At 44.2% G+C, this 14,697-nt stretch overlaps 1 protein-coding gene across 2 annotated transcripts in view; it reads left to right on the top strand.

Moving 5' to 3' along the window:
- The first annotated feature begins 295 nt into the window (after positions 1-295).
- Positions 296-14,697, top strand: part of ccdc102a (coiled-coil domain containing 102A) — a 41,172-nt gene continuing 26,770 nt past the window's right edge. For both annotated transcript variants that reach the window (XM_078400668.1, XM_078400667.1), the window contains exons 1-3: positions 296-467; positions 4,608-5,256; positions 8,136-8,353. In XM_078400668.1, coding sequence (XP_078256794.1) covers positions 4,672-5,256; positions 8,136-8,353 — 803 coding nt within the window. In that variant the 5' untranslated portion in view covers positions 296-467; positions 4,608-4,671. The remainder of the gene's footprint in view (positions 468-4,607; positions 5,257-8,135; positions 8,354-14,697) is intronic.

Below are 14,697 nucleotides of genomic sequence, written 5' to 3'. Positions count from 1 at the left end.
GGTACCCCGGGTACATGTCACAATAAAGTTTCGTTCATTCATTCGTTCATTCATTGATCCGCGCAGCCGTCAGCTGCGCGTGCTGGTCCTGGGCGGGAGCGAGAACGCGCGAGCAGCCGACCCAACGTGCCCCGCGGTCCTTCAAGCTGATTGGCGAGCTGTCTCTGACGGAACCCACGCACCTTGATCTCATTGGTCTGCAGGCTCAGCCGGGCCCCGCATCTGATTGGTGGTTCCACGGCCTCTGGAGTCGATTGGTGCGCCAGGCCGACTCGCCATTGGCGGAACGCAGCTCTCGGGGCCGCGGATTTATTGGCCGCCGGCTCCGTTGGGCCCTTGAGCCCGTTGCTCGAGCCCATGGGCGGCGCAGACCTGGTGGCTTCGGCCGGGGAGCTGATCGGAGCCTCGGAACTGGCGGAGCTCGGCGGCGGAGGACATGAGTGGACCTTGGGGGGAAGCGAATGCAGGTAAACCCGGGGCCAGGGCAGGGGCAGTGGTCTTCCAGAGAGTGCAGGCTTGGAAGTCGGGGTCAGTCAGACCTCCGGTACCGCACGAAAGAGATTCGCTCAATCGAGGGATTGGGTAGATGGAGCGGGGAGCAGCATCGCCCGAGGGTGAAAGGAAGCTGTGTGGTGACTTGCCGCAGTTGGGGGGAGTCTTGAAGAAAGATTTCAAGGGGATCTGAGGGGCCATATTTTTTTTAAAACACAGAGGGGTATTTGCAACGAACTGCCAGAAAAAACGTTAGAGAGGGTGCAATTTTAAACACATTTGGTACATGGATAGGAAAGGGCTTGAAGCTATATGGGCCATACATAGGCAATGGTAACTCAAATTTCACTGCACCTTAATTGGTACATGTGACAATAAACTGACCCTGAAACGGGACTAGCCTAGTTAGGCAACTTGGTTGGCAGACAAAAGTTGGGCTAAAGTGCTTGTTGTGTACTGTCCTACTCTTAACAATGAAGAATGGCTTCCAATTGATTGTGGCAAATAGTTAATATGTGCCAGATGTAGTATAAAGTGGAGAAATGTAAATCAACCAACTTTGATAAGATGGACACCAAAGCAAAAGACACAACAGTTTGGGAAATGTTAACGTGCAAAGGATACTGTGTGTCCATGTACTCCAGTCACTGAAATCAAACAAACAGGGACAGCATGTGGTTAATATGACGAAATGACAATGGTGCTCATCGAATAATAAAATGATTACTTTAGTGGTAACTGTACCTTCAAGAACTGAGTACCATGTAGTGTGCTTTGAGTCGTGATATATTCATAATCTTATCAGTTTAGTGAATATGTGTGTAAGTATGTTCAGTGTGCTTCAGTAAAATAAAGAAGACTTGCACTGATACTGCTTGACTGAAACCTGTGTTTGTTTCTGTCTACATGCCACTACCTTAATATCTTACAAATGGCTAAGAGGATCGGATTGAGTTTGTGAATTTAACCTTTAAATTCAGTGCAGGACTGTTTTGCAATATGCAATATTATTTAACATTTAAACAGCAAATACGGAGTTGTGTTGCAGGTTTTTTTGTGAACTGAACATGATAGACTGCAGTTCCTTCTATACAGGGGACTAGTGAAAAACTGCAGCTGCACGAATCGTCTAGAGATTGTCAGGCTAACTTTGTTGCGGCAAGATGATGCAGACGACATAGCTCTCCTTTCACACACAGATACAAATACAGGAGAAGACGGACAGACTCTTACAATCTGCAACAAAACTTGGTCTTGCACCCAATACAGCAAAGACACAGGTGATGAAGATCCACTCCAAAACCAGCAACCCTATCCTCATGCATAGCACTGCCCTGCAGGAGGTAGAAACATTCACATACCTAGGCGGTGTTGTGGACACCACCGGAGGGGCAGATGCAGATATAAAAAGCAGAATCAATAAGGCTCGGGTGGTGTTTAACATGCTCAGGAAGATGAGTTCAAAATACATCTCAATCAACACCAAAATATGCATCTTTAATTCAAATGTGAAGCAGGTAATGCTGTATGGATCAGTGACATGGAAAACAACAAAACACACAACAAACCGGCTGCAAACATTCATTAACACCTGCCCCAGGAGAATACTAAGCATCTGGAGGAGAGACAAAGTAAGCAATGTGGACCTGTGGAAAAGAACAAGCCAGGATCCTGTTGACTTGCATTCGAAAGAGAAAATGGAGTTGGATTGGACACACCCTCAGAAAACCTGCCACAAACATCACACGGCAAGCCCTGAAATGGAACCCCCAAGGAAAAAGGAAGAGGTCGCCCCAGGAACAGCTGGAGAAGAGGTGTCCAGGCAATGTCTGGGAGGGGACTCAACTGGGGAGATCTCAAAAGAACCGCCAACAACCGAGTGAGGTGGAGGACATTTGTCAATGGCCTATGCTCCCGAGAGGAGCCAAGGGCTTAAGAAGAGAAGAAGAAGATGGTGTCCATGGGATACATTGGCCGACTAGGGACTTTCGACAAGAACCGTGAAGCCATTTTCTCATACCGTGAGTGAATGGAAATGTTTTTTAGTGCAAATAACATTATTGAAGCTGAAGAAACAGAGGATAGTGATCAAGTGCAGGTGAGAGCACAAAACAAGGCCATCAAAGAAGGCAAAAAGGCCATTCTATTAACTGATTGTCCTGAAGTTTATGCAACTCACACCAGCATGCTAACCCCAGAGTAAGTAAAGAATGTTTCATTTGAGAAAGGCTGTTTCAAAACGTGATGCTCACTTCAGCCCTAAGCCATTATGGATTACAGAAAGTTACAAGTTTCACACTAGAAATCTAAAATCTGGTGAGACTGTGGGTGAGTACATTATCACATTGAAGAAGTTGTCTCTACACTGCAATTTTGGGACATTTCCAAATCGAGCATTGCATGAAAAATTTGTATGTGGATTGGTGGATGAGCGAATCCAATCAAAATTACTGACCACACCAGCCCTTACCTTTTACTTGACATGCAAAACTGCCCTGGTCATGGAGATGGCATCTCAAAGTTCGCCCAACACACGCTGGCACAGTCGACAGTCAAACGGAAGTTCCAAAATATAAGCATGACAAGGGAAAAGGCCGTTCTGGGAAAAGCACAGATACGTGCTATTGATTTTACCTACTTGCCTGCCTTATGGAGGCAGCTAACATCATAAAAGGACTTCACTACAGTCTCATCTCGTTGGTACCTTTGGGACGGAGGTACAGGAATCTGAGAACAGTCTCATTAAGCATCAGACATTTGAACCACCCTGCACAACGCTGAACACAACTCCACCTCAGCATCGAATCAGACTTTGCACTATTAAGGTTACTCTGAATACTTTGGTTTTGCACTATCATGGTTTAGTTTACTTAGAATAACTGAATTGTTGTTGTCTAATGTGCCTATAAAGCTGCAAACAATAAGATTTTATCGTTCCGGTTCTTATTTGGAGCATATGATAAATAAACACACTTGATGACTCTGCTACCACCTTCAGGGATCCTTGGATTTTGGATGTTCTCCCAAGTTCATCACCTTGAAATTATCAGGACTAAATTCCATCTACATTGTTCTTCCCTGCTCAGCAACTGATCAACTAGGCTTTATCATTCTGTAGCCTATCACTATCCTCACTATCAATAACACCATCGCTTTTTGTGTCATCTGCTCGCTTACTTAATCATTCTTCTGATGCTCATATGCAGAATGTTAATGTATACAGTTAAACGTTGGGGTCCCTGCACTGATCCCTGTGGTATAGCACTGGTCACAGATATCCAATCACAAAAAGAACCTTCCACCATCAACCCCTGTCTCATATTACAAAACAATATGTTGGGCTGACAACCTTTTTAGCATGGATAGAAACAAAAAGCTGGAGTAACTCAGCAGGACAGGCAGCATCTCTGGAGAGAAGGAATGGGTGATGTTTCAGGTCGAGACCCTTCTTCTCGACCCGAAACGTCACCCATTCCTTCTCTCCAGCGATGCTGCCGGTCCTGCTGAGTTACTCCAGCTTTTTGTTTATATCTTCGGTTTAAACCAGCATCTGCAGTTCTTTCCTACACTAAACCATTTTTGCATGTTTTGTCTTTGTGCTTTGATGTAACTGAGTGGTTTGATTGCACCGTGAAATTATCTATCACATTGCTGTAGACCTGATGACACGTCAACTAGACTGGGCAAAGGTAGCCGTCTGGACATGTTTCTTGAACTCTCATGTGATGTGGGTATTTGTTGTGATGAAAACATTTAACACCGCTTCCCTGCACTGTGGTGAACTATTTGAGACTTGAACCCCAACAGCCCTTGTGCTGTTTTGAGTCGGTCCTGGTGACAGTGAAGAAATGCCAGCGTATTTCCACATGCGAATGTTGGTTGTAGTGTTCACCTCACACCTTTTCTCCCTCTATTTAGATTGTATGGCCATTTCAATCACCAATAATGTTGCAGTTGGTCCACCATATTCATGCCAATCTTTTTGACTAAATACACAAATTCCATTTGCCTGCATCAGGTCCAGTTGTTGAAAAAGAGCTTGAAGTGGACAACCGGTAGATGTTTCCTTTTCTATTGTTGCTTTATTAAGTATGTGCATGTTATTCTCTCTCTAGGTTAGAGTTTGGAAGTTAGCAGGTTGCGATACCTGGCTAATAACTGCAGCTGTTTCCTGTGAAGATGAATCCGAGCAGTGAGTCCCCTGTGGGGGAAGCCAGCGAGCTGAGCAAGTCACCACTACTCAGCATCCACAGCCAGTCAAACTTCAGCCTGCAGCCTGAAAGGATGTGGTCTCCAGAGGCCCCTGTGATCAGGAGGCAGACTCCCAGTCCACAGCTACCACTCTGCTTAGACAGCGACTGGGAGAGTCGGGAGGAACTGCGCCTGCGGGAGCTGGAAGAGGCTCGAGCCCGGGCAGCCCAAATGGAGAAGACAATGCGCTGGTGGTCAGACTGCACGGCCAACTGGCGTGAGAAGTGGAGCAAGGTGCGGGCAGAGAGGAACAAGTGCAGGGAAGAGGTGAGACTGCTAAGACAGAAGCTGGAGGCACTCAGCAAAGAGCTGACCGCAGTAAAACGTGAAAAGCAGGAATTGTTCAATGAGAATGAGCAGTTAAGGTTGCAGGCTGCATGGATAAAGAATGACCAGGACAGTGAGAGCACAGTGGACAATAAATTGGTGTCTGAGAAGGAGAGTGTGATCTTAAACATTCCAGAACAGGAACCAGTGCGAGATGTTGGAAGAGAGAAAACTTCTAAAAGCAAGGTAAGCTTCTTGGAACATGCTGGTGGAGTCCTTGCAACTGTAACTGGTATCACTTAAGTATTTCAAGGATGGTAAGGAGCTTTCATCCCAGCCATCACTTTTATTTTATATCTATTCGTTTGAATACTCCGAGACTTCTTTTTCGGGTGTGACCATAAGCTTGTGCAGTTCAATTAATTTTCAATTGTCAGTCTGTTACCAGAATGTATTGTCAAGTGTCATAAACATGCACCAGAAACTCACCACAGAAAGTGATCATCAGCATCATTTGACATTCTGAAACAAATGACCTTCCATTTTCCCAGAACCCTCTGGAAAAAGTTGCCACTCGTGTTTAAATCTATTAAAGCTTTCCCCTCTTGCCTTAAACCTATGCCCCTGGTTCTTGATTTCCCTACTCTGGGTAAAAGGCACTGTGCATCTACCCTATCTATTTCCCTCATGATCTTGTACACCTCTATAAGAACACCATCATCCTTCTGCGCTCTAAGGAATAAAGTCCTACACCGCCCAACTTCTCCCTAAAGCTCAGGTTGGCAACATCCTGGTAAATCTCTGCACTCTTTCCAGCTTAACAATATCCTTCCTATAGCAGAGTGACCATAAAGGGCCTGTCCCACTTAGGCGATCTTTTTGGCGACTGCCGGCAACTGTCAAAAGTCGTAGCAGATTGCCAAACTTTTCTTTTACCTGACGACAATGACCACGACAATGCCGAGTCAGGTCGAGATTACAACGTCTTCGGAAACATCGCAAAAATTCCCACACTGTCAATGCTTCTCCGGCGTCCTGGTTTTCGCTGAAATCACTGACAAGTCGGTAAGTACTTGAGAGTTTTGAACTATAACACCTTGTATGGGTTACTTAAAAACCAAGCTTCACTGTAACAAGGAATAAACAGGTTTTGTATTAAAAAAAAATTAAAAAAATTAATGGTTAAGTGGATTTTTGTGAAAAGTGTGTGGGCTTACTTTGAAAATGTAAGGGAGACGTATATCTGGTTTCTGGGTTGCATATCTGGGTTTGGAGCCCACTTTAAATGTAATGGCTGAGACCAAAAACATCGCAAAAATTTCCGCGCTTACTGACCGTCAAACTGTCGCCTCCAATCTACCTGTCAAATGTCCTGACGGTAAATAAATTGGTTAAACACAAGCATTTTATGGTATTTTGAAATGATTTTACTTATTTTAATATTATGTGCTTTTAAATGCATCTTATCAATGCACCTATCAAACCTGGGAACAGCATGCGACAGCGACCGCAATAAGCTATGATACCTGGCGACAAGCCAGCTGTCGCCGAGAGATTTCAAACCGTTTGATTTCTTGGCGACGCGCCGAGATCCACTACAATCTTTGGAAGACTCCTCACGATCATGCCCACGACACCCCGGCGAACTGTCGGCGACAGCCTAGTCGCCTTAAAATCGCCTAAATGGGACAGGCCCTTAACTGGACACAATACTCCAAATGCGACCTCACCAACGTCTTGTACAATGATAACATAACATCCCAACTTCTGTAAGCAAATACCTGACGAAAGGCTAATGTACTTCTGAAGACTGAAAGCCTTCTTGACCACCCAGTGACTCTACTTTCAAGGAACTATGTACCTACACACCTAGATCACTCTGCTCTATCCAGCATCCTGACATTCACTGTGAAGGTCCTACCCTAGTTTGACTTTCCAAAACGCAACACCTTGCACTTATCTACATTAATCTCCATTAACCATTCCTCTGCCCACTTACCCAACTGATGAAGATTCTGCTGTAATTTTTGATAATCATCTTCGCTTTCTACAATACCACCCACTTTAGTGTCATCTGCAAGTTTACTAATCATGCCTTGTACGTTCTCATCCAAAATGTTGATATAAGCCACCAACACGATAGGCCCAGCACTGATCCCCAAGGCCAAAAAAACAACCTTCTACCATCACTTTCTGCTTCCTTCCATGCAGCTAATTCTCTATCGGGACGGCTAACTCTCTCTGGATCCAATGCAATCTAACCTTCCAGAGAAGCTTACTGTATGGAGCCCTATCAATGTCTTGCTGAAGTCCTCCTCTGCACACTTTCCAAAGCCTCCACATTTTTCCTGTAATGAGGCGACCAGAACTACACACATTACTTCATATGCGGCCTAACCAAAGTCCTATAAAGTTGCGTCAAGACTTCCTGACTCTTATCCTCATCGCTCTGACCTATGAAAGCAAGCATACCACATGCCATCTTTACCACTCTACCTACTTGTATTGAAACTTTTAGGAAGTTATGGACGTGAGCAGCAATGCTGTTAAGGATCTTCCATTTATTGTATATTTTCCCCTGATATTTGACCTCCAAACTTTCCCGAATATTTGACCTCCAACACCTCGCATGTGGTTTGTATTTTTTTTTAGTTTGTGTTACCATTTTACAAGGCATTGTTTGGGTCACATCTGAAATATTTTGCACAGTTCTGGTGATCACATTTTAGGAAAGAGCTGTACAAAATTTAAAGGCAATGATCGGGTGGATAGTGAGAAACACTTCCCCATAATGAAGACATCTATGTCCAGAGAGCAGAGATAAAAGGTAAAAAGTAAAAGAATCAGAAAGTACATCTTTAATTCAAAGGGTGACTATGAACCATATTAATTGTGGTATATAAATGGCTGTTAGAGTTCTTAGAAGATGTAGCATAGAATTTTTAAACTTTGTTATGTGATGTAAAAAATACTTTTACTGTTGCACAATAGAACTGCTGGGCCAATTCTTTTTAACTTTGGTAACTTTGGGTGGACTGAGTTATTGCAAACTACAGTTTTAAAACAGAAATTTGTTACGTGAGTTTCTATTCTATCATGGGGAATTTGTGTTTCTTATTCTGCAGGACCTGGACCTTATGGAAGTGATTCTGAAAAATGAGCAGGGAAGCTCAGAGCCATGGGACAAGCACACTGCTCAGAGCATGCGCACTACGCTCAGCCGCCAAGAGAGGAACCGCATCCTGTGGGAAGAAGTATCTATACTGGAAGAGGATACTACTAAAGTCACTGCATTGCAGTTGCGTCTGGATGAATCCCACAAAACTCTGCAGAAAGAGAGAGAGTAGGTGCTGATATCTAAACTTGCCAGTTCATTATTTCCTTTGAAATCTCAGGGATAGGATATGCATCAGTCATGAATGAGGAAGTCCAAATCTCAGAATTGAACTATAAGCTCCAGATGTACAAATACTGTACTCTTAATGATGCCATCTTGTGGGTGAGATGTTAAAGTGAGGTCCAGTCTTGTCTTTGATATCGATGTCACCGGTCTCATGAACTATCTTGAGGAGAAGCATGGTGCAGGGACAAATTTATTCCCAAAGTACACATCATTAAAATAGATTATACGGGTATTATCGTTGTTAATAGTAGGGTATACGGTGCATGATTAGACAGCATAACCCCAAGACTGCCCCACAACGCCAGACACCCGAGTTCGATTCTGACCTTGAGTGCTGTCTGTGTGGAGTTTGCACATTCTTCCCGTGACTGTGTGGGTTTCCTCTGGGTGCACTGGTTTTCATCCACATCCCAAAAAAGTGCAGGTTTGTAGGTTAATTGGCCTCTTTAAATTGCCCCCGGTGTGGGGAGTGGATGAGTTATTTGTGGGATAACGTAGAACTAGTGTGAACAGGTGATCAATGGTCGATGGGCCAAAGGAGTCGTTTCAATGTCGTATTTCTGAATTAAAGTAAAAATACCATAGCAGTATTTTTTCTGAGGTCAGAGAGGGGAAGAATGCAGAAATGGGTCAAGGCATGATATTGAAAGCAGAGTTGAGATCAAAGGAAAGTGATGGGAAAGAACATACTTCAAGGGTGTTTGTATCAAAGATCTGTTGAACCTTGGTTACACTGAATTCTGTAAAGGAGAGAGAAAAGTTTTGTAGCTTTGGATGAGACAAGAATTGAAATTACTGCAACAGGACAGTTTTGAGAAGGAGTTGGGTGATGCTTAAAGGGAAAGCTTAAGAGCATAAGTTGAGCTGAGGCAAGACCTTCACGGTGAATGGCAGGGCCCTGGGGAGTATTGCACAGCAGAGGATTCTGCTAGTACAGGTACATAGTCCTTTGAAAGTGGTGTCACAAGTAGATAGGGTTATCATGGCTTTGTATAGGTTGGCCTGAATCAATCAGGCTATTGTGTATAAAAGTTGGGATGTTATAGTTGTACAAGACGTTGGTGAGGCTGCATTTGGAGTATTGTGTTCTCTTTTAGTCATCCTGCTGTGGGAAAGATATTGTTAAGCTGGAAAGGGTGTAGAGAAGATTTACGAGGACGTTGCCAGTACTTGAGGTAAAAGGAAGAGGTTGGACATGCTAGGACTTTATTCGTTGGATGAGGGATCATCTTATAGAGGTGTTGTATAAAAACAAGTGGGGAATACTATATGGTATGCTTGCTTTCATGGGTTGGGCCATTGGACCCTTGTGGAATACCACCAGTCACTGGCAGCCAACCAGAAAAAGCCCCCTTTATTGCCACTCTTTGCCTTCTGCCATCCAGCCAACCTGCTAATGCTGTCCATCTGATACCATGGCCTCTCATCTTCTTTAGCAGCCTCGCGTGCGGAATTTTATCAAACGCCTTCTGAAAATCCAGGTAAATCATATCCATTGACTCTCCTTTGTCTATCCAGCTGTTTACTTCCTCAAAGAATACCAACAGGATCGTCACGAATGATCTCCCATTCACAAAACCATGCTGACCTGCCTATTTTATTGTGTGCTTCTAGGCACTCAGAAACCTCATCGTTTTTAATGGACTCTAAAATCTTACCAACTACTGGCTAACCAACCTATAGTTTTCACTCTTCTGCTTCACTCCCTACTTGAATAGCGGAGTAATATTTGCAATTTTCCAATTGTCTGGAACCACCCCTGATTCTAGTGATTTTTGAAAGATCACAACTATTGCCTCCACAATCTCTAAAGCCACCTTTTTCAGAACCCTGGGCTGCAGACCATCTAGTCCAGGAGCTTGTCCACTTTCAGACCTTTCAGCTTCCATTGCACCAATTTCTTAGTAAAAGCCACTCCACTAACTTCCACCGCTTGACTCTCTTCAAATTCAGGCATGCTGCTGGTGTCTTCCACTGTGAAGACTGATGCAAAAAACTTATTCACTTCATCTTCCATTTTATTATTTCCCAGTATCAGTTCTCCAGCATCTTTTCCAGCAGTCTAATGACCACTCTTGCCTCTTTCTTACTCTTTATATATCTGAAGAAACGTTTGCTGTCCTCTTTTATATTATTGTCGGGCGGAAGAGGAAGGAGGTGCTACAGCGGGAGTTTAGAGAGTTAGGAAAAAGACTGAGAAGTAGGACGTCGAAGGTGGTTATCTCTGGACTGCTACCGGTACCTCGTGCTGGTGAGGCCAGGAACCGAGAGATAGAGGGTATGAATTTATGGCTGAGGGGCTGGTGCAGAGAGCAGGGATTTAGATTTCTGGACCACTGGGATCTCTTCTGGGCTAGGGGTGACTTGTACAAAAGGGACGGGTTACATCTTAACAGCAGGGGGACAAACATTCTGGCAGGCAGGTTTGCTAGTGCGACACCTGTGGCTTTAAACTAAGTAGTGGGGGGGATGGGTTAACAAATTGCGAATATGAAGATGAGGTTAAAGGGAATACAGGAGATATTGCAGAAGACTCTCGGAAGAATGGGAACAGAAGTTCTAGAGGGGAAAAGAGATTAAGGGCAGGGCCATTTGTGACCGATGTGAGAGGGGAGGTAAATACAGAAGTTAAAGTGTTGTACTTAAATGCGCGTAGTATAAAAAATAAAGTGGATGAGCTTGAGGCTCAGTTAGTCATGGGCAAGTATGATGTTGTAGGGATTACTGAGACATGGCTACAAGAGGACCAGGGCTGGGAACTGAATATTCAGGGGTACACAACGTATAGAAAAGACAGACAGGTGGGCAGAGGGGGTGGGGTTGCTCTGCTGGTAAGGAATGATATTCATTCCCTTGCAAGGGGTGACATAGAATCAGGAGATGTTGAATCAGTATGGATAGAAATGAGGAATTGTAAGGGTAAAAAGACCCGAATGGGAGTTATCTATAGGCCCCCAAACAGTAGCCTCGACATAGGGTGCAAGTTGAATCAGGAGATAAAATTGGCGTGTCACAAATGTAATGCTACAGTGGTTATGGGAGATTTCAACATGTAGGTAGACTGGGAAAATCAGGTTGGAAATGGACCCCAGGAAAGAGAGTTTGTCGAGTGCCTTCGAGATGGATTCTTAGAACAGCTTGTACTGGAGCCTACCAGGGAGAAGGCAATTCTGGATTTAGTGTTGTGTAATGACCCTGATCTGATAAGGGGACTAGAGGTAAAAGAGCCATTAGGAGGCAGTGATCACAACATGATAAGTTTTATTCTGCAAATGGAAAGGCAGAAGGGAAAATCGGAAGTGTCAGTATTACAGTATAGCAAAGGGGATTAAAGAGGCATGAGGCAGGAGCTGGCCAAAATTGACTGGAAGGAGGCCCTAGCAGGGAAGACGGTAGAACAGCAATGGCAGGTATTCCTGGGAATAATGCAGAGGTTGCAGGATCAATTTATCCCAAAGAGGCGGAAAGACTCTAAGGGGAGTAAGAGACACCTGTGGCTGACGAGGGAAGTCAAGGACAGCATAAAAATTAAGGAGAGGAAGTATAACATAGCAAAGAAGAGTGGGAAGACAGAGGATTGGGACTCTTTTAAAGAGCAACAAAAGTTAACTAAAAAGGCAATACGGGGAGAAAAGATGAGGTACGAGGGTAAACTAGCCAATAATATAAAGGAGGATAGCAAAAGTTTTTTTAGGTACGTGAAGAGGAAAAAAATAGTCAAGGCAAATGTGGGTCCCTTGAAGACAGTAGCAGGGGAATTTATTATGGGGAACAAAGAAATGGCAGACGAGTTAAACCGTTACTTTGGATCTGTCTTCACTGAGGAAGATACACACAATCTCCCAAATGTTCTAGGGGCCGGAGAACCTAGGGTGATGGAGGAACTGAAGGAAATCCACATTAGGCAGGAAATGGTTTTGGGTAGACTGATGGGACTGAAGGCTGATAAATCCCCAGGGCCTGATGGTCTTCATCCCAGGGTACTTAAGGAGGTGGCTCTAGAAATAGTGGAAGCATTGGAGATCATTTTTCAATGTTCTATAGATTCAGGATCAGTTCCTGTGGATTGGAGGATAGCAAATGTTATCCCACTTTTTAAGAAAGGAGGGAGAGAGAAAACGGGTAATTATGGACCAGTTAGTCTGACATCAGTGGTGGGGAAGATGCTGGAGTCAATTATAAAAGACGAAATTGCTGAGCATTTGGATAGCAGTAACAGGATCATTCCGAGTCAGCATGGATTTGCGAAGGGGGAATCATGCTTGACAAATCTACTGGAATTTTTTGAGGATGTAACTAGGAAAATTGACGGGAGAGTCAGTGGATGTGGTGTACCTCGACTTTCAGAAAGCCTTCGACAAGGTCCCACATAGAAGATTAGTGGGCAAAATTAGAGCACATGGTATTGGGGGTAGGGTACTGACATGGATAGAAAATTGGTTGACAGACAGAAAGCAAAGAGTGGGGATAAATGGGTCCCTTTCGGAATGGCAGGCAGTGACCAGTGGGGTACCGCAAGGTTCGGTGCTGGGACCCCAGCTATTTACGATATACATTAATGACTTAGATGAAGGGATTAAAAGTACCATTAGCAAATTTGCAGATGATACTAAGTTGGGGGGTAGTGTGAATTGTGAGGAAGATGCAGTAAGGCTGCAGGGTGACTTGGACAGGTTGTGTGAGTGGGCGGATACATGGCAGATGCAGTTTAATGTAGATAAGTGTGAGGTTATTCACTTTGGAAGTAAGAATAGAAAGGCAGATTATTATCTGAATGGTGTCAAGTTAGGAAGAGGGGATGTTCAACGAGATCTGGGTGTCCTAGTGCATCAGTCACTGAAAGGAAGCTTGCAGGTACAGCAGGCAGTGAAGAAAGCCAATGGAATGTTGGCCTTCATAACAAGAGGAGTTGAGTTTAGGAGCAAAGAGGTCCTTCTACAGTTGTACCGGGCCCTGGTGAGACCGCACCTGGAGTACTGTGTGCAGTTTTGGTCTCCAAATTTGAGGAAGGATATTCTTGCTATTGAGGGCGTGCAGCGTAGGTTCACTAGGTTAATTCCCGGAATGGCAGGACTGTCGTATGTTGAAAGGCTGGAGCAATTAGGCTTGGACACTGGAATTTAGAAGGATGAGGGGGGATCTTATTGAAACATATAAGATAATTAGGGGATTGGACACATTAGAGGCAGGAAACATGTTCCCAATGTTGGGGGAGTCCAGAACAAGGGGCCACAGTTTAAGAATAAGGGGTAGGCCATTTAGAACGGAGATGAGGGAGAACTTTTTCAGTCAGAGAGTGGTGAAGGTGTGGAATTCTCTGCCTCAGAAGGCAGTGGAGGCCAGTTCGTTGGATGCTTTCAAGAGAGAGCTGGATAGAGATCTTAAGGATAGCGGAGTGAGGGGGTATGGGGAGAAGGCAGGAATGGGGTACTGATTGAGGGTGATCAGCCATGATCGCATTGAATCAGCTCGAAGGGCTGAATGGCCTGCTCCTGCACCTATTGTCTATTGTCTTACTTTCATATATATTCTTTTCTCCCCGTATTGGCTTTTTAGTTACCTTCTGTTGGTTTTGAAAAGCTTCCCAATCGTCCAGCTTCCCACTAATCTTTGCATTGTTATATGCCTTCTCATTTAGTTTTATGCTGTCTTTGATTTCCCTTGTTAGCCGTGGTCACCTCATTCTCCCATTAGAATATTTCTTCCTCTTTGGAATGAAAAGATCCTGCGTCACCTGAATTGTTCCCAGAAATTCCTGCCATTGGTGTTCCACCGTCATTCCTGCTGGAGTCCCTTTCCAATCAACTTTGTCCAGCTTCTCCCTCGTGCCTCTGTGTCACCTTTGCTCAACAGGAATACGGATATACCCGATTTCAGCTTCACCCTCTCAAATTGCAGGTTAAATTTTAACATATTATGGTCACTACCTCCTAGTGAGTGGTTACTTTACCTTAAACTCCCTAATCAAATCCGGTTCATAACACAATACCAAATCTAGAATTGTCTTTTCCCTGAAAGGCTCAACCACAAGCTGCTCTAAGAAACCATCTCATTGGCAGTCTACTAAGTCCCTCTCCTGGGGTCCAGTACCAATCTGATTTTACCAGACTACCTCCATATTGAAATTCCCATTAAGATTGCTCTTCTTACATGCAGATTTCATCTCCTGATGTAATTTGTACCTTACTTCCTGGCACCTGTTAGGAAGCCTGTAAATAACTTCCATCAGGGTCTTTTTACCCTTGCAGTTTTTCAGCACCATAAACAAGGATCTTCTGATCCCA

This window comes from Rhinoraja longicauda, chromosome 6 (genome assembly GCF_053455715.1).
Source record: "Rhinoraja longicauda isolate Sanriku21f chromosome 6, sRhiLon1.1, whole genome shotgun sequence".
NCBI classification, from domain to species: Eukaryota; Metazoa; Chordata; class Chondrichthyes; order Rajiformes; family Arhynchobatidae; genus Rhinoraja; species Rhinoraja longicauda.
This window is presented reverse-complemented; position numbering and strand designations above follow the sequence as displayed.